Source organism: Mesoplodon densirostris, chromosome 13 (genome assembly GCF_025265405.1).
Source record: "Mesoplodon densirostris isolate mMesDen1 chromosome 13, mMesDen1 primary haplotype, whole genome shotgun sequence".
NCBI classification, from domain to species: domain Eukaryota; kingdom Metazoa; phylum Chordata; class Mammalia; order Artiodactyla; family Ziphiidae; genus Mesoplodon; species Mesoplodon densirostris.
This window is the reverse complement of record NC_082673.1, coordinates 78,386,594-78,406,380: the sequence shown is the minus strand read 5'-3', so window position 1 is coordinate 78,406,380 and position 19,787 is coordinate 78,386,594. Positions and strand designations below refer to the sequence as shown.

The window sequence follows — 19,787 nt, the reverse complement described above, 5'->3', positions numbered from 1 at the left end:
ACTATAGCTCCTTGGTCTGTACTTGTTTTAACAGCTCTAGATTGCATTGGATTTGGCGGTGGTAGCAGTGTACCAGGGATTTATTGGGTTGCAGACACCTAAATACCTAAGCTTTTTCTTTTGTTCTAAAACCACATGCTGTGAAGCTAAGTCGTCTGCACCCTGTGTTTGGGAAGTTGTTTCAAGATGAGTCTGGGACATAAGCGCAATGAGCTTTGGGAGAAGATTAGCACTTCTTGTGGTCTAGCAGCAAGAAGTAAAACCAGGACCAGCTTCTTGTACTTTATCTGGTGGATTTGGATTAGTTCCAGGCAGCCAGTGGCTGGAAAATTCTTGAGAACTGGGTCTCACTCCTCCGAGTCTCATCAGAATAAAGAGAGACTAGCACAGAACCTGGCCAAGGGAACAGCCCAGAGTTGGGGGCTTATGTTTTAAGGTCTTTAAAAAGCTGCTCATTTGATTCCCCTCCTCCTTGCCTATTTGACGTTGATCTAAATGAGATCCGGCTGTGCAGTTAGGCGGTGGAGCTGGGAAAATAAACCACCAGCCCCCAAATCAACCTGGGCCCATTTGTGCTATTTTCAGGTTAAACCTCCCAACAGGGCTCTCTGTAGTGACACCACCACCCGATGCCCTCAGCGCGCCTGAAAAACAACCGTCCAAGTCAGGGGCAGCCAGCAATCTCCATAAACTGACGAACAGTACACGGAAGCTCTAATGCCATTTATTTCGCAATGGCAAAATCAATCCACTTTCCCAGCATCCTGCAACTTTATTGAACTCGGACCCCGCTGCGGGATACGTCGCCGAACTCTCCTTAATTACATATTTGGCTGTTTGCAATCGTGACTCGGCGCTGCAGTCCTGCTATCAGAGAAGGGGCCTCTTCTCAGAAGCCTGCAGTAGTAGCGGCAGCAGCGGTAGTTTTCCCGCCCTACCGAGCGCTCCCTAGTTGCGAGGTACTGCGCTAAGCGTGCCACCGTGCAAGTCCCGGGGGTCGGCGGCTGCGCCCTCCGCGCTGGGCGCTCGCAGCCATTGTGGGGTGGGCGCTTGCCTAGCCGCGTGCTGACACGCCCTCTCGGCTCAGCGACCCGCGGCCAAGGGATGGGGGTGGTGCTCGCGGAGGAGGCTCGCGCGGGGTTTGGATCCTCCCCGCACCGCCCGCGCGCCTGCCTGCTCCTCTCTGCAGCCGGCGCCCCACGCGCCTCGCGGGCACGCGCTCTCTGCCCCGCCCGCGTGCGGCGGACGCACGGCCCCGGGCGCGCGCCCTCCCCGTGCCTCCGCGGCGGACGCACGGCCGCGAGCGCGCGTGCGCCCCCGCGAACGTCCCCGGGAGCCGAGCAGGAGCGAGCGCCGGGGCCGGGCGCGCAGGACTGAAAAGGAGGCGGCGGCCGCGGCTGCGAGCAACAGATCCGGGCTCCGCGAGCAGACCCGCTCTGCTGTTAGGCGATTTTTTTGTTTGTTTGTTTAATTTCAAAAACATTTATTAAATTAGAAAATCTTGCATTTTTAAATGGCGCTGGCCCTGGGTCAGCGGGTGGTTTTCTCTGCTTCAAGATGGGCTTTGCCGTTTCTGTCGTCGGCACCAGTGGTGGCCTGATTGTCAGTCTTCTCCGGGCATTTTTAAGGCCAGGAGCTGAGTGCTGCATGTAGGCGCCCTACAGAGCGGTTTGGCTTTTTAAATTATTATTCTTATTTTGGGCAGAGAACAGTCGATTCTCGGGCATTTCGTCCTCTTTGGAGAAGAGGCTGCGAGTCGGCGGTGGGTCCCTCGGAGGCTGAAATTCCTCCCGGGGTGAGCGATCCCCGGCCCCGCGCATAGTCCAGGCAGCCCCGAGTGTGTGTCCTGTCCCTGACGACGCCGGGAAAATGGAGGCTGTGATTGAGAAGGAATGCAGCGCGCTCGGAGGCCTCTTCCAGACCATCATCAGCGACATGAAGGTAGGACGCTGGGGGCGCGGCTGCGGCGGAGGCCGCCGCGCACTGACCTCGCCGCGGGGCTTCGCCTCCGCCCTGGGCCAGCCGCCCGGCCCTTGCCTGCGCTGTGGCCTCCGGCCACCTGCGGCAGCGCTCCGGCCCGGGTGTCACCTGCTCACCGGGGCGCCGCTCCGGGCTCTGCTGGGTCACCGGGCGGGCGGCTTTTCTGGGGGTATATGATGCCTCCTGACCTCTCCCCGCTCATTGTCCCAGGGGACGGCACCGTCTCGTTTCCCTGGGGCCCAGGGCCCCGGCTCCAAGTTTTCCATTGTCTGTCGCTGGACGGAGTGTCCGCGACCCGCGGAGGCTGGATGCCTGGGCGGACACCTGATTCCCTGGGGTACAGCGCGGGGGGGCTCCTTCCCAGCCGTGGGAAGGAGCCCCCCAGCCCGAGAGACTGGGAGGGACCTTCCTCTCCCTTGTTGGCTTTCAGGTCCACCTGGGCGAGATCTGAGCAAATTAGGTATTAATTAGGCTCTTCCAAAGCTGGCGAAGGAGTGCGTGCCTCCCCTCGGCCCTCCCCCGGGGCGCGGAGAAGAAGTTCCCAGAGCAGTTTTGTGGGGACCCCACTTCCCCTGGCTGAGGCTCCCAGCCTGAGGTCCAGACTGGGGCACCTTAAACAACTGTATCCCCTAGCCACCCAACACAAACAGACTCCAGGTTTTCTCTTGGAAGGATTGTGGAGACTCAGTGTGCGTGTCTGACCGCGCGCGGGCGCGCGCGTGTGTGATGGGGGCGGGGAACAACACCCTGGCGTTTTCCTGCGAAGGGTGGGACTGGGGATAACCTGATCCTTGGATGTGGATTTTCTGTGCACAGAGATAGACCAGGGCCCTGTGTTACTAATCCGAAGGAAATGTATACGAGCGAGCTGGCTGGAGGTGGGAATTGGGGGCGGTGGGGGGATTTTTTTTCATGTGTATTTAGGGAGCTTCTCCTTGGCTGTAGCCCAGCCCCAGTTTGCCTCAGCAGATCCGGGGAGGTGGTGTTTAATTGAAAGCTCGGCTTCCAAAACGAGTGGGCAGGTTTGGAAAGCTGTGCAGCGAGTGGGTGTGGACAGCCCCTCTTCAGCCGCTGCCTCGGCGCCTGCAGGAGCTTTTGTCTGTTGAAGTGTAAGGTCTGGAGAGGGTTCGGCCTCGGAGATGGACTTTGGGAAGGAATGCTCAGCTGTCATGGCCTGTTTCCCCCTCTTAGAACCAACTGCCACCTCACCCGGGGGGAACTTTTTCCAAGGTGCCTCCGTCCTGGTCTTGTCCATTTTGAAATCCTTATCCAGAGCCTGTGCCTTTTGCCAGAAATTGACATTCGTGTAGCCTTATCCTCAGCGGGACCCTGCTTGCCCAGGAATGCCTCTAATCCAACCCCTTGGAATTAGATGGATTATTCCCTGTTCAAAGACAGCCCTTTCATTCCTTTGCCCCCAATCCACATTGAATAATTGAAGTGCTCTTTTGAGGCAAAGCTTGGTGTTCCCTCTGTAGACTCTGGGCTATTTCTTGTTAACTGAAATTCTATAGGCTTTATAATCAAACAGGATGTGGTTTGAGGCACACGTGTATTATCACCAGGGGGAGAATTCGAGGTGGGTTGGGAGTGCTGCTTGTGTTTTTTTGGAGGGGAGAAATGGATGTTTCCAGTGACCTAACCCATCGGCCCACTGCAGTCCCAGAGTGTTCACATCTGGAGTTTTTTCCTCACTCTTTGTTCCTTAATCCAGAATCTAGGCTCAGTTCTTCCAATTTACAGGTTTGAACCCAAAGGCCTTCAGAAAGTAACTCACTTGAAGGTAGGCCCTAAGGCTTTCTACCTGCCATCCCGGGACTGTCCTGCAGCGCTTTCTGCCTGGGGGATTTGTGGGTGCTAAGGTGGCATGCTTCTCCCTCCCCAAGATTCCAGTTAAAAATACTTATTTAATGCCCTTTTAGTGCTGGATCTATAGTTGTGGTTCCCGAGTTCTTTCCCTTTGAATTGAGTTGGGTTTGTTCAACATCCTGTTGGGAAGACATTTATTTTAAAGGTTTATTTTGTTTTGGCAGTCAAAGATTTTAAAAGCGAAGTGGAGTGGAAGATGAAAACATGCCTTGGGGTCTGCAGAATTTCAGGCTTTTGGGGAACAGAGAGATAAGAAGGAAAAAGATGGGGGGGTGTCTAATTTCCAAGATTGTTTATGCCTAAGACAGTGTTTTTGTGGCGTTTTCTTTTTAAAAGCCTTCTTCATGGAGTAGATGGCAGTGACATTTTAAAAGGGAATTTTAAAATTTGGGCATATAGGATAAGCAGTGTATAGTATGCTTATGCCTGGAGTTACCAGCAACAAAAGTCAATTTTTAATATCTGAAATGGGCTGTCTTTCTAAGGACCTGCTTATCCTCCTTTTCACTTCCTTGAACTCCCATGATAGGTTTATGACGCCTTTGGTTCCCTTTCTGTTTGCTATGAAGGACACATGTAAATGTTGGAAACCCATTTGGAATGCTATCTTGAGAACACTTTTAGCTTATTTGCTCAGAAGTGTTGTTGGAGTCGGGGGTGGGGAAGGGTAAGGAAAACTTTTTTTTTTTTAAAGTAGCATTTGATTCTCCAAAATGTACAGCAGCACAGGAAGGGAGTCAGTTTCCTCTCTGGAGGAAAAAAAAAAAAAAAAAAAAAGAAAACAAAAAATGGAGTAATTTTAAGGCCTAGCACCATCCATCTTCCCAAACCAGAGAACCTCAAGACATGGAAAAGCTGGAGAGGATTCTTTGTGCATTCTTCTAACGATCTTTCATCTGGCTAAGTCCTGGGCTGTCAGGGTGTGTGTTTTATCCTTTTCAGGGGGTCGGGTGCAGTGAAGAAACCCTCACTTTTCTTCCATTGGGATCCTGCAGCAGCTGTTAAATAACTTATTGATTCCTTGATGAGGGGAAACCCTGTGGTTTTTTCCTTTCTTCCATCCTACTCTGGTGGGCAGTAGTGAATGGTGGTGTGCAAAATCGCTTACTGGCTGCCGTTCCGCCACCCACATAAATCAGGTTGTCTGGAGTGAGCTGGTCCCAAAGGGAAGGGGAGATAGGCATTCATGCGGCTGGAGGCAAGGGCCCATCGCCAGTTTGTCTAGGGGACAGTAGCTTGGAAGTGACTGTGGAAAGCCAGATGACTGACTTCTGATGTTTAAACACTGTTGACTGCATTAAGGAGATCCTGGCATCTTTTTGGAATGTCTCTCCAAGTCCCGGGAAAGACAGGCTAATGCTTCAAACAGCAGATCTGTGCTGTTACGTTTTCTTTTTTAAAACTTGAGCTGTAATTAATATATAACATTAGTTTCAGGTGTACAGCATGCTGATTTGATATTTGCAGTTTTAAATTTTTTTAGTTAAGTAATTGAACCAGCATGTAGAATTCAGTGATGTTTGGAGAGCTTTTAAGACCAGGAGACCCTGTCCAAACTTGAGGGCAGCTCAGCCTGTAGATGTCTGTCTTCTTTTAATAACTAACTTAGTTAAAAGAAAAAAAAAAAGTTGGACGCTAAAATCAAATATTTTCCTCAGCCTGGTTGCTCAAGAACCAGCATGTCAGGAGCTGCACTGGGCCTGATGCAGGGAGAACTTTGTACTGGGTTGGAGAGTGTGTTCGGGGTTGTATAATGTGACTGGGGGTGAAAAAAAATACCCAAGCACACCTTGAATTCTCCACCCCACGTCTCACTTTAGGCAGGGGTGTCCTGTTACCAGCACCTGTGCCGAGCAGAATAGGGGCCTTGTTCAGTTTTCCTCCACTGCCCCCCACCTCTGTTTGCCACCAGTATCCTCTCTCCTAAGTTCTACCTAAAATTAGACCTGCTTAAGGGACTTCTTGAATTCCATGGAAATCTTTTGTGGTTCAAAGACATGTCATGATATTTTTCCTTACTTATCACAAGATCAAGAATGTGGGCAGTGGATCCAGCACTGGATAATGATTTCAGGGTTGTTTTTCACTTCTACTGTTTTGCTTTGGCTTTGGGGTGTCTGTCAGACAAGAGGTTCACTTCCTCGGTGTTTATTGAGGGCCTGCCGTGTGGAAGGCCTTTTGCTGGGCTGTGAGGAACCAAAGATCCACAAGGGCTGCCCTTGGAGAGTTGCTTGTCCCGTTTAATTCAATATGGCGGTCATGAAGGAAGGGCTGGTAGTCCAGCCTGGGGAGGGACATCCGTCAGCCCCTGCAAGCCTTCCTTTTGACTTTAAAAAAAAAAAAAAAAAATGTTTTCTCTAGGAAGATAGTGAAAACCCAGCCAAGGCCTCCGCTGGTGGCCAGGTGCTCTGAGGGAGGCGGGCTGCTCTGTAAACGGTGACACACAAAGGTAGACAAGCAAAGCCCTTGTAAAGTACAGATGGGCCCCATGTTGCCTTTTCTCTTAGCAAATGGCTGTGTTTGTCCAGGCTTTTACAGCTTCCTCAGTTTAGGCCTGTGGGAGAAGAAGGAGAAGTGAAGATGTCATAAAACCAGCGGCAGGGAACTGCCCAGAATGGTGCCTGTTGAGAGATTTAGGGCCTATTCTCTGTAGCTCAATCTTTCCGGGCTTTTAGGTGCAAATCTTGTCGAGGTTTGGGAAGAAGTCATTTTTTTTGGTCTTGGCTTGAGTGTGTCTGTGGGGAAAATCCCTTGTACGTCATATTTAACCAAATTGTTTAGAACTTGTTCGATGCTGTGAACGTTTACGTTCCGAGATCCTAGTTGGTAATGCCCCAGATGGAGAGAGAAGGTCATTCTTAGTCACGGTTTGCATGGAAGGTAGGCTGAGTTTGAATTTTGCCCGGTTCAGCTATCACTTAGTTCTTTATGAGAGTAACGTGAACTCATAATCCTACAGTACTGATTGAGCATCAGTGACATTGCAAGCACCGAGCTTGATAGCAGCAAGTCAAGATACAGGATTCCCAGTTAAATTTGAATTTCAGAGAAACAGTGAACAATTTTTTAGTACAAGTATGTCCCACCCACACTCTGCTGCTGACCTCTTGGCCTTTGAACTCTTTTGCCTCTTGAGGGAGGGAAAAGGAAAAATTGAAAACAATGACCATCAATTTGGCCAGCTCACTCGAGGTTGTTAAAATGCTTGGAGGGTGAAAAGGTTGAAGCTATTGATCCATTAGGTGCCTTACCTATAATTTTCATCTAGGCTTTTTCCATCTTCCTAGGGACGGTCGAGAGCTGGCCAGATTCCTTCTGTAGCAAGCCCATTTAGATGTTCAGATCGGGTATGGAAAAATGAGATCATTTTGAGTTTGACATTACTTCTTGGAACTGCCTTAAGGACACTTTCCCTTAAAACCCACATCTTTGCAAAACCCACACCTTTGCAAAAACAAAGAAATACCTCTCCCTGAACCAAAAAAAAAAGCCAAAGGACAGATTCAGCTGCCTAGGACAGCAGACAGTACGCATTTGGGACTCCTGAAAGGGAACTGACTGATGCCTGAAGCCATTTAACTCAGATTTGAAGATTGCACTGCCGATTTGGCCTTATTAAGTAGCAAACCAGAGAGACAAATGGAAGAAATTAATTGGATGAGCATTGAGGAAGCCCATTGTATTTGACTGCCAAAGTTCTCCCTCGAATGAGCTGGAGACTGCAGAAGGTTGCATCTGAGTGTGTGTCGCGCACGCGTGTGCACACACGACACACACATACACATATACACATGTGCATATACAGCCCCCCTCCAAAAGCAAAACCAAAATCCACCTGGCGTAGATTCCAGAGCAGCCCACCCGTTATTAATGTTTCCCACCTCTTCGCCTAGGGAAGACCTTGGCATGGGGCTGTGTCGTCTGCCGCGTCCCAATTTAAGATGCTCTTGGTGCCACCTGGTCCATGATAGGTGCTCTGTAATCATTGCATGTAGTGAACAGGGGGCAGCAAGGGACTCGGTGAGAATCTATTGTGTGCCAGGATTTCCCGTCACCCTCACTATCATCCCCACTTTACAGATGAGAACACTGAGGCTTGGAGAGAGTCGGTAATTTGTTTAATGCCATGGTGAGGTGGGCTGGCATTCAGACCTTGGTTTATTTGACCTTAAAGCTGGAGCTCTTTAGAGCATGCCTAAGGTAGAGAGGGGGCTGTGGATTTATTTTCACAGCATTTCCCTTGCCTGAGTGAGTCTTGCAGGAGGCCCAAGGAAGGAATCAAGGTCACATCTCTGTGCCTGCAGCCTGGAGGTGTGAGCCTGAGCTGAGATGCTGGGAGAACTCTGGGGGTGGGGGTGGTGCACGGCTCCCATCTGGCTGTCACTTTTGTGGAAATGGTTTAATTTGTGATGTATCGACATATTGTGGCTTCCTTCCTTCTCCCACTTACCAGTCTTCTCTGACAGACAACCTGCCTTTCCCCTCTCCTCTCCTTCCCCTGGGTGCGCAGAGAGGAAAGTCACCTCCATCCTTGGCTTCTGTCTTTGTCACCATACAAAGCACCTGCAGTCTTCTCCGTGACTGGCCAGAGGGCTGCCTTTAGGTGTCTGGGGAGCCCATTGGTCCCTAAGGTTGGGTGACTTTGCCCATCGGTCTCCCTAATTATATGAATTAAATAAGTTCACCCGGAGTTCAGTGACTCCTCAAAGAGAACTCCTTGCCTTGAACTCATTTTGTGTCCAGCCCTGGAACACTCTTGTAAAAGGGCTTTCCGTATTTAATTATTTCCCGGTCACCCTCGAGTTGGGTTGAGTCGATCGAGCCATTGCAAGACCGTGTTAGGGGAAGTTGATGGAATTGCCAAAAAAACCTCCTTTCTGTGCTGATTTCTTGGCATATATGACCTTGGTCATAGTTTCTAAGTGGTTTTTCTTTTCCTGTCTAGTTTAATTGGGTGGAAAAAAAAAACAATGGGGTGCCTTTTGAGATGTGTGTCTTTTTATTTACTTTCTTCCCCTCGAAGAATTTGGACAGCAGTGAAAGTATTAGCTTGGTCAGCACCAGCCGCCTCCCGAATCCTGGAGGTGGATGATGGGTTTGGTGGATGGCAGGTGTTGCCTGGGCCTCCCTTCCCTGTGACCTCCCACAGACAGGGGTCTCCAGAGTCCCGGAGGAGGGGCTCTGGCTGGAGGAGGAAGAGGCAGTTCTGGGCAGGTGTGCCCATTTTGGTAGAAATGGGCATGGTCACAGGGATGAGCGCATTGGATTCCCTGGGAGCCATAAGACACTGAGGCCTGGACCCTAATTCCTCAGAGGGTCTGATTCAGTGCTTCTGGAGTACATCCTGGACATTAGGATTTTTAAAAGCACCCCCAGCTATGCACAGTTTAAGCACCCTCAACGTGTTTTCTCAATCTAGCCTAAGTCTGAGAAAAAGCATCTTTACATGGTCACACAGCAATGAGAATATGCTTAACGCTACTGGGCTTCAGGATGGTAAATTTTATGTGTTTTTACTACAGTTACTAAAAATAAGAATAAATGTATAGTGAAACAACGTTAAAGTGAACAAATTGGAAAATAACAACAGAAAAAGCATCTTTAGAATCCTTGGCTGTTTTTGGTTGATCTGTAAGAGTCCTGTCCAGCATGATTTTCTTCAGTCATGGAAATTGTCAGATACATTAGCCACTAGCCACATGTGACTTTTGAGCACCTGACGTGTGGCTAGTGCAACCGAGGAACTGATTTTTAAATTTTAGTTACTTGTAATTTGTTTAAGTTTAAATAGTCATATGTGACTAGTGGCTACATATTGGACAGTGCAGATCTATAACATACCACCCAAGTAAAAACAGTGTGCTTGCTTGGCAACACGGCTTCCTGCCCACATTCTATTTCCTCCTGGCCACATCACTGCCCCTAAACCCCTCCTGTAGAAATCCTGGAGCTATGGCTGAGCTTGGAGTCAGAGAGGTCTGGTTTTAAATCCTGTGGGCAAATTTCTTCATCTCTCTGAGCCTCACTTTCCTTTTCTGTAAAATGGGTCTCATAAAGTACCCACCCATCTTATAGGGTTGTTGGGGGGGATTCTGAAATGAGATCGTACTTGTAAAGGGTTTCACACAGTGCCTGGCATACATGCACTCAGATGTTAGCTGCTGCTGTTTTCTGTCTTGCAGATTTGGGAATGAAGTATTCTGAAGTTTTGAAATCAGTAATTATCTCCACCACTTCTTAGGGCAAACATGACCCCACCCTTTACTGAGCTGTATTTAGAGCTTGCAGCGAAGTTGCAGGAAATGGAGAAGTTGAGGTTTTTTTTTTTTTCTTGCTAAGTAAATAACTCCTGAGTTTATTATAACCTCATCTGGCTCAGCAGGGCCTATTGGCATTTCTCTATTTGCAAACCCTCTGTCTGTATATAAAGGCAGGGAAGGGCTGGGTGCCTGGCTGAGGTCCTCAGGGCCTTTAATTTAATGCATTAAAAAAAAAAAAACAAACCTTTTAGAGATGTTTACACCAGTGTAAGGGGAGACTGAGTTGCTTCATAAGGGCCATCTTCTTCTGTTCGCCTTGTTTGAGTGACCCCTTCTTTTTCTGGAGTGACTACCACAGAAGTGCCTCATTTGCCTCTAGTCTGCCTTTTAGCAGCAGCTTCGTACTGGCTTCCGTTCCTTCCCAAGACTTGGCCATATTTGGGTTCTTCCTACCTGCCTACTTGCTGACTATGGCCCACCTGTCTTAGCCAGGCCTTGGGGGCCACCTGTGACTTGGCCCAGCAGAGTGACCTGCTCTGTGCCCAGTGTCTCCCCGCCTGGATCCCCTGGCTTCTTTGAACACATCCTGTGCTCCTCTTTCTTGCTGTTTGTCCCTCTTGGAAGAGCTTCGCTGCCGTCTTCGGCATTATCGAAATCTTTCTCATCCTTCAAGGCCTCACCAGAAAGTTACCTCATTTCTGGACCCTCCTCCGCCCACCAGGTCAGATGCCCTTGGGCATTTTTCCAAGTTCATGTTGATTCTACCTAGTACTTACTACGTTCTCCCTGAAGTGGGTGCCCTTGGGCTTTGAAGCCTGGCTCTGCTACTTCCTAGCTCTATTACTCTAGGCAAGTTACTCTTGTTCCTTGACACTTCATTTTCTTACCTGTAAAATGGGTAGAGTAATACTCTCCTATTAAAGTTGTGGAGGATTAAAAGAGAAAATATATGTTAAGGGCTTAGCACAAAATGAATGCCGAATAAAACTCTCTTATGTATCTATCTGAGCCACCCTAGTAATTTCCAGCAGAGTACCCTGCTGACAGCGGCACTCAGATGTTTCAGAAAATATAAGAAACCTATATCTTCGCTTTGATAATGCAATAAAGACAAGAGTGAAATGCTTTTCAGCTTTCAGCATGTAAATAATTTGAGAGAACACAGTATACATACTCAACAAATATGATGACTGCTCTGTGCCAGGCACTGCTGGCGGGTAGAGATACACCTATGACCTTGCCCGAAAATTGTTTAGTCTAGGGGAGGAACAGACAAGTAACTAGAAATCCGTGTGATCTGTGCCATGATAGATGTCAGCACAAGATTTTGAGGGGGGCCCGGGGAAGGCCTCTGATTCTCATTTGGAGTAGGAAGACAGAATCAGGGGGAGGCTTTTGATACCCAAGCTGAGACCTGAGTTTTATTTTACTTGTTTAACAAGCATTTTTATGGTACAACCAGGCACTATTCTAGTGCTTTACAAAGACTCTTAATCCTCCCAACAACCCAATGAAGTAGTTATTCAATACTAGTCCATCTAACAGTGAGGGAATTACTGCTATAATTCCCATTTTACAGATGGGGAAACTGAGGTGCAGAACGGTTAAGCCATTTGCCCCCATCTTACAACTATCAAGAGGTACAACTGGGAGCTGAGCCCAGGTAGTCTGGCTCCAGAGTCTGTACCCTTAATCCACGGTGCTGACCTGTCTCTCACAGCATTTTAGGATTTCCTTTTCAGATTCCATAATGGGTGTATGTTATCAATTGCTTTGAAGATTATTCTACCTATAGCTTAAAGGACTCAGGATGAACCAGAAAAAGCAAGAAAAATCTAGGCTGTCCTCTGAGCTGCTTCAGGAGGCTCAGGAGGCCTCCCTTTATTTCAAGAGGAGTTGGACCAACCAACAACATTAAGTTGTTGGGCGGTGGACTCAGCCGGGGGCCGCTGATTCGTCAGCAGAGGACAGTATGTGGGGGGCAGGCGGGGTGTGGTTCCCAAGGGTCTGAGGTGACAACCACATGACACATGTTTGTTTTGCTGGAGAAACCCCCTCTGTCAGGGTCGCCCCGGTAATGGCTCTGCAACCCACACGATTGCACCTCAGGAGAGGGGGCTGTGTGCAGTAGAGGCTGGAAAGGCTTCGAGATTAGTTCACAGGGAGACCTCAGTTTGGCTTCTGAGGCCCGGCTTGCCCCAGCCCTGCCGGCAGCTGAGCAGGAGGCCATTAAGGAAGTCTTTGAGTTTGGTTTAATGGTCCCTCTTTGTTTTGAAGTGATTGTTTACTGAACCTTCAAAGCCAGCTCTCCAGCAGGATGTGATCTGGGGCCTGGCTAATTGGATGAAGCACCCCAATAGGAAGCAAGTAGTGGGGAGCAGGGCCAGGAGTAGCTAGCTGATGGCCTGGCCCTTGGCGTCCGGGCACTGGGAGGCTCTGAGCTGCTGCTGGGAGACGGGGGTTGTCTTGCAACCGGGAGTAGACCTGAAGCAAGGATCCCCTGGAACCTGGCCTCTTTGATGTTGTGCTGGCCTTAATTAGGGACACCCTAATTAAATCACCAAGAAGAGAGCTTTCCTCTACATTTAGCGTAAAGCATTAGCAAATGTTTTGAGAGCATTTCATGAGGGATTACTTCTCCAAGATTATGCAAGTAATAGAAAGTTAATGAAAGGAAAACTAAAACCTCAGGTAAGTAAAAAATAAAAGTCACCCATAACCACTTGATTACAAAGTGGGTTATGGACGCACGTTTTAGATGAAGGCTCTTGTGGCCTGTGCCCTGCCAGAAGTTTCTTTTTCCACTTAGCTTTTCACTTGTACTTTCTGTGCATGTAATTAGAAGCCAGGTCAGTTTTAATGGCTGTGTGGTGGTCCATTGTTTTGTTTGTTTGTAGTTAATTCATTTAGTTGACACACATTTGAGGACCTGCCATGTGCCAGGTTCTGTGTTAAGTGCTGGGGATACAGCAGTAAATAAAATGGACACAGATCTCTGCCCTCTTGGAACTTACATTCTAGTGGAGAGGGGGTGGGGGGTCTGGGACAGACAAACTGAATAAGTCAATTGTGTTATATTTTAGAAGGATATGTGCAATGGGAAAAAATAAAGCAGGCCCAGTGTGGCAGTTTTTAAATGAGGAAGGCTTCACAGAGAAGGTGACATTTGAGCAACAGCTTATGAAGTATGTGGGTATTAGAGAAATAATGAATGTTCCAGGCAAGCAACGAGCATGTGCAAAGGCCCTGAGGTGGGACCAGTTACATACTGATTTGTGATTAGGCTATGTCCAGCTTTTCACTAATTATAAGCAGCACTCCAGTTAATATATCCTCCTTGTAGCTACACATTGATTTACACTGGTGGTTTCCCCAGAAGGATTTATCCTGGGTCAAAGGTACATACTTTCATGGCTCTTGAAACCCATTGCCAAATGCCTTTCAGAAAATGTGTATGAGTTCACATTCCCATGTGCAAGTGCTTATCATCAGGGATTACTTCTGAAGAAGCAAGGTCTGAACATCAGGACTGAGAAATTGCTGAGACCACAGCATCCAAGACTTCGGTGGGATGTGGCATCTTATCTAGAGCAATAATTCTCAAATCTGCATGTGATTTTAGCCATCAGAGCATGAGTGTCCCCTGGGAATGTGTTAAGTGCAGACCCCTGGGCCCTACCCCCAGAGATTCTGATTGTGCAGATCTGGGGCGGGGCTCAGGCATCTGCAGGTTTAGCAGACATTCCCCGGTGGTGAGTCTCTGGGAGGTCATGCTGGGAGTGTACCATGAGTAAGTAGAAGTGGGGGTGGCTCTTGGGCCACCCTGAGCCACCAAGAGCCTCCTCTGCAGCTCATGAAGTGAGTAGGAAGGATCTCCCTGCTCTTCCCACCCCATCCCCGCCCCCCAGATCACACCTTCCCGGGATGTGTTCCAGGTGAACAGAATGACTCATGTCTGAATGTAGCATAGTCTTCTATACTTCCCGTCCTTTGCTAATTCTCTTTCTTCTGCAGGGAATGCTTCCTCCTGTCCTTTCTTTCCTTCCTCTTGGCCCAGAAAATTCCCTTTTGTCCTTTAAGACCTCGGTGAGGAATCACCCCCCTCCAGAAATTTGCACCAACCCCACCTTCCAGTGCTTTATGTCTGAAGTGTGGCGACCTCCGAAGGCTTTGGTGGCTTTGGTGGCTTACACAGCAGCATTCCTCAACACTCTGGACCGTTTTAACCATCCCCCCCGCCCCCCCCCGGTGCCTGTGCATAGTAGGTGCTCATTAAATGTCCGAGTCCGGGTGGCTGGCCTTGTATGTTGACTCATTAAAATAGCAGTTGCTGGCATTTCTGGAGTTCTAAGTTTCTAAGTGCTAGTCATTTTTTTATGCCCTCGTATTCTTTCACTTACTCTCGTTACCATCCTTTGAGGTGGGAACTACCGGGGGTATCATTTACAGATGAAGACAGAGCAGCAATGGATAACTGAGTCACTTAGGTCCCCAGTGGGGAGATCTGAAGTTGGGCAGCCTGACTCAACCCACTAGACCACACTGATCCTTTTAGACACTGGATTAGACTGCCCATCAGGGCCCTCTATCCAGGCAAAGAGAAGGACATTCCGTGAAAGACACTAAAAAAGGGCAATGGCTATAGAAATAACAAGCACAGCCCTTTTTCGTGGTACCCACCCGGGTGTCATTCCTGATAGCCCGGCTGGGATTTGGGGTTTGTGGAGTTCAGTGGAAGGGGAAATCTGTTTCGTGGAAGGTGGCAGTGCCCATGAAGTGTGCACAGAGCTGTAAGGTCCTTTTCACAGGCATATTTATTGCTGGTGAGCTTGAGTAGGTGGGTGAGGGTGGGCGTGCAAGGAGGCAACCACTGATTATCTGAGTGGCTGCTATCCACTTGATGGACAGGGATAATTAGTGGATTAGGCAAGCCCCAATCAGAAAATAAAAGCCCAGGAATGGTTTTTATGATGGATGGGCTTACGCAGCGCCTTTCATCAGAGGATCTTGGGAGCCCTTCATCTTGTAGGATGGGGTGGGGAGGATGGCTTTGGGGACGAAGCTGTGACAGGCACCCACTTCTGGAAGCTGCAGATTCCTGCCTTGTGCTTCAAGAAGCATGGAGTCCAGAGGCACTCCTGCTTTGGTCAGAAACTTCCTCTTGAAGCTTTGCTTTTCGTTTCCCTGAAGCCTGAGGTCACTAAGGGGTGTCCCTAGAAGAAGAAGGAGAGGGATGATATGGACTGTGTTCCTCACACCCACCCTGGGGAGGGACCCGGTGGCAGGGCTGGTGGTAGCAGCCTATACAGATGCTCCAGACAGGCTCTCCGATGTCCTGGAAGAAGCAGATCAGTTCTCGTATCCACAGGAAACCTGAAGACTTAACAGAATTATCCATAATCACACCGCTAATGATGGTGACTGAACATTTCCCGTGCATTTCTATCAGACGTTTTTTGCACAAAGAGCTTTTCTTTGTTTTGTGTTTTCTTTTTCACATGGTTGACAATCTTGACCATTCCTAGGTCGACATTACAGCTTGTCCAGGGCCTTTGCGGTTGTAATCGGGGCTTATGTGTTTGGAGCCCCTGGTCTCCACTTTACTTTGTCTGGGCTCCTACTGAACCCAATATAAAGCAGGACCCAGCCTGCCTACTGAGTGGCTTTCTGCAGCCCTGGGGCTGGGCCGGGAGGCTGGGTCTGTGCATCTTGCTGCTTGCACTTAGCAGAATCAGGGCAACGCTTGGGCCACAAAATCAGGCAGATTTAGGATCAAGTTTCAGCCTAGACCACTAGGATGCAACCTTCCTGGTCCTTGGTTTCTTCAGCTGTGAGATAATTAGCAGCACCCACCTCATTGGGTTTTTGTGAACATGTAATAAGTGTGTGTATCAAGCTGTGCTCCGAGTGTGGTCTGCGGACCAGCAGCCTCGGCATTACTCAGATTAAACATGCAACATCCAGGCTCCACCTCAGACCAAGGGAATCAGAACCTGCATTTTTGCAAGATCGCCGGGTGATGGATACGAAAGTTAACCTTGGAGAAATGCTGATCTATGTATCGGGCATCTAGCAACTGTTTAGAACCTGGTGATGCTTCATGATGATGGTGGTGACAGTGATGCTTGTCAAGGTGAAAAGAAGGGCTTGGGAGCTGACCTGTCCAGTCGTATACCCAAGACTTGGATTCTCATCAGCCATAAACGCTGGTGAGCCAGCCTCTGTCTGGAACTTCTGAGCTGGAACCCGACTCCCTATAGCCTGTCCCCGCTGGTCCCTGTTTCATTCTCAGCTGAGCCAAATTCTGCCTCCTCGTGAGAGTCCCCTCCAGTCTCTGGCTCCCCTCAGACGGTCCCTTCTCTGACCAAGGCTCCCGGCTCCTGTCTGTTCCCCGAGGGGCAGCACTGGTGTCTGAGTCCCTCAGCTGTCCCCCGAGGTTCTGCTGTCGCAGCGGGCGGGGCTGGGAGAGGCAGTGGCTGCATTATTTATGGGGCACCGTTGACCAGCCGGGCTGATGAGTTACGCGCAGTTTATTCTTCTGCGCCGTGTGTGGGATGCCATCCCAGGCCTCTGTTTAATACAAAACAAAGCAAAGCAAAACAGAGCCCCAAGTCAGCATGACCACTGGCTGAGCCCTGTACTCGGGTTAGGCGAGTGGCCTGCGCAGCCGTCTGGCTGTGGGGAAAGCAGAGGAGAGGACAGGAGCTCGGGGCTGTTCTTGGAGCTCAACCTTGCAGGTAGGCAGGGCAGCCCACTTGCATGTTTGCTTAGGTGGCCACCAGACTCTTGGGGAGTCGACGGAGATCAGATGGCCTTTTTCCCTCAGAAGTAAGAGAATAACTTCATTCTCCTCCCCACTCCCCAAGGGACCAGGCTGCCGTCAGGTATGTGATGCGGTAGCCAGCTTCTCTTGTCACCATGCTGGTTTGGGATTTACATCACTCGCCATCTGGATGAAGGCCCCGTTTGTAGTTCAGCCCTGGATCTTGCCCTGGATGGCCGCCCATGGTCCCCTTGTCCATCCTTCCATCTCCTGCCTCTCCCAGCATAAATGTGCCACTCCAGTGGCCCTTGGAGGAACCCACTTGTGCTGTTTCTGCTTCCCTGTCTTTGTTCCTCTCATCGGAAATGCTTTTCCTTCCTCCCTCCATTTTTCTGTTCTCGAGCCCACAGTTCAGCGGGGGAGACTCAGGCTCAGAGACGGCCAACTGCACGATACGAGGGAAGCAGGTGGGTCCCAGGATACTCTGCAGAAGGTGACATTTGAGCTGGGCGGTGACGGCCGAGTAGGAGTTTTCCAGATTGCTGAATCCCCCTGGGGGTTGGAAGAGAGAACAACCTTCGGGGGGGCTGTGTGGTGGGCGCCCCGTCTGGTGGCTGCAGAGTTAGAGCCCGTCTTCAGGGAAGCCCCATCTCTCTCCCTGTAGGGAAGTGGAGACGGTCAGGCAGCTTGATGCAGAGAGCCCTCCACGTGCTTGTTGTTTTTTTTTCTTTTTTCTTTTTTTTTTGCGGTACGCGGGCCTCTCACTGCTGTGGCCTCTCCCGTCGCGGAGCACAGGCTCCGGACGCGCAGGCTCAGCGGCCATGGCTCACGGGCCCAGCCGCTCCGCGGCATGTGGGATCCTCCCGGACCGGGGCACGAACCCGTGTCCCCTGCATCGGCAGGTGGACTCTCAACCACTGAGCCACCAGGGAAGCCCCTCCACGTGCTTGTAAACACACCAGCTTTGACGGGGAGCTCTTCCATTCTCCCAGAACCCTGTGTGATCTGAGTTCTATTCTCAACAAACTGCCAGGGCTTCACAACCTCCCTGCCCCCCTCTCCAAAGAAATTCAGGGGGTTCCAGAGGGAGGAGAGCCTGTTTCCCTTCACCTGTGACTTTGGACTTGGCAAAGCCCAGGCGCTCAGTGGGTGTCTTATTTTCGTTGACTTTGGTATGTCTGGAAAGCTGTGAAACGCTCCCATGTTCTCTGGTGAACTCCGCAGTGGGGTCTGTGTTGAGGCTTTCTCATAGCTCTGGGGATGCATGGTGAATAGAGCCCGCCAGACACATAGCCTCAGGAGACAGCTTTCTGGGACTTCTTGGTGGGTGGTGCAGATTAGAAAATTAAGGACCACATTGGACTTACTTTCTAAAAGGATTCTCAGTGCACACAGTGTCTCGACTGGCAAATTTCTTCTGAAATTTGAGTCTGTTTCCCTTTGCCCAGCCTTGTCGTCTAGAACAACCCAGCGCTTTTTCTCTCAATTACCTTTTTATCTTCCTACGAGTGCCTTCTCCCTCCTTCCTCACTTCCTCCAAGCGTTTGAATTTTTGTAGTAAAACTTTCAGGTGGGTAGAAACTTTTTGTTTTTCCTTGAAAGAAACTTTAAAAAAGAAAATCTGAAACAACCCAACATCACCTTGCCTTTAAATTTTAATAACATTTATACACTTAAAAAAAAATTCCTCAACAAGGAGGTTTTTGTCTTCTGTTCTTAGAAGTTCTTTTTTTTTTTTTTTTTAAAGAATCCATTAAATTATATATTGCCTAAAACAGGTGGGCCTGACACTCTGAGAGACTGTCAAATATCATCAAGTGGGGAGAGAGCTGCAGTTGGCAGCCTTCTTCTGGCTGAGTGGGTGTTCATTCGTAGGCGGAGAGCTGGGTGCTGTACCCCCAAACTGGAGCGGGGACCCTCCTTTTGTTGCTAATTTGGTAAAGACTGGAATGAGGCTCCCAGTGGGAGCAGATAAGTAGCTTTTAAAGTGGTTTGAGCAGCTGTTTTCAGGCACATTCATCTGGGGTTTAAGTACTCCACCTGCCATGTACTTGGGAATGGCGGAGACATTGACTGACACTGTGTGTCCCGCTGCCTTGCTCTGTGTCTGCTTTAACTATGGTGAACTCATAGTGAGATGCACAGTCCGAACTGTACTTAGGACTAAGAATGAGGGATCCCAGCCTGGGTGAACCATCTGACCTTGAGAGTTTTAAACATCTCTCCCAGCATCCCGAAGGAGATTCCTGGGAGCCTGCAGACGCTTGGATCAATCCTGTCAAAGGTTATTGGACACTTACTGAGTGCCTGGCACTGCTCTGAGCACTTTAGATGGCTGACTTCATTTCTTCCTCACACCAGCCCTGGGCAGTGGTGACTTACCCAGGCAGAGGTCGGACGACCTGCCCGATGTCCCATGGCAGACGGGAGAGCTAGGATTCTAGCCAGGAGATGGGCCCCTGGAGTTTGTGTTCCTTATTCCTTCCCAACATTCTTTCAGTGTTCCGTGATGTCAGTGTTCAAAAACAGTGATGGAATTATGCATTTTTTTTGTTGATCATTATAAGAAACTGGCCTGAGAGGTCAAGTGACTTACCCCCCATAATTTACTGCCAGGGCCGTGGCTAGAACTCAGGATTTGGGGCTCCCTGCGCAGGCCTTGTGCCATTCTGGCGTGTTTTCAGTGAATGTGCCTCACCTTTTTCTTTTTTAATTTATTTAATTAATTTATTTATTTTTGGCTGCATTGGGTCTTCGTTGCTGCACACGGGCTTTCTCTAGTTGCGGCGAGCGGGGGGCTACTCTTCGTTGCAGTGTGCAGGCTTCTCGTTGCGGTGGCTTCTCTTGTTGCGGAGCACAGGCTCTGGGCACGCAGGCTTCAGTAGTTGTGGCTCGCGGGCTCTAGAGTGCAGGCT

The 19,787-nt window shown here is 49.5% G+C and overlaps 1 protein-coding gene across 7 annotated transcripts in view; it reads left to right on the top strand.

Annotated features, from left to right (window-relative positions):
• Window positions 1–1,331: 1,331 nt before the first annotated feature.
• MTSS1 (MTSS I-BAR domain containing 1) overlaps window positions 1,332–19,787 on the top strand; it is a 165,724-nt gene continuing 147,268 nt past the window's right edge. For all 7 annotated transcript variants that reach the window (XM_060116310.1, XM_060116307.1, XM_060116312.1 and 4 more), the window contains exon 1: window positions 1,332–1,941. In XM_060116310.1, coding sequence (XP_059972293.1) covers window positions 1,870–1,941 — 72 coding nt within the window. In that variant the 5' untranslated portion in view covers window positions 1,332–1,869. The remainder of the gene's footprint in view (window positions 1,942–19,787) is intronic.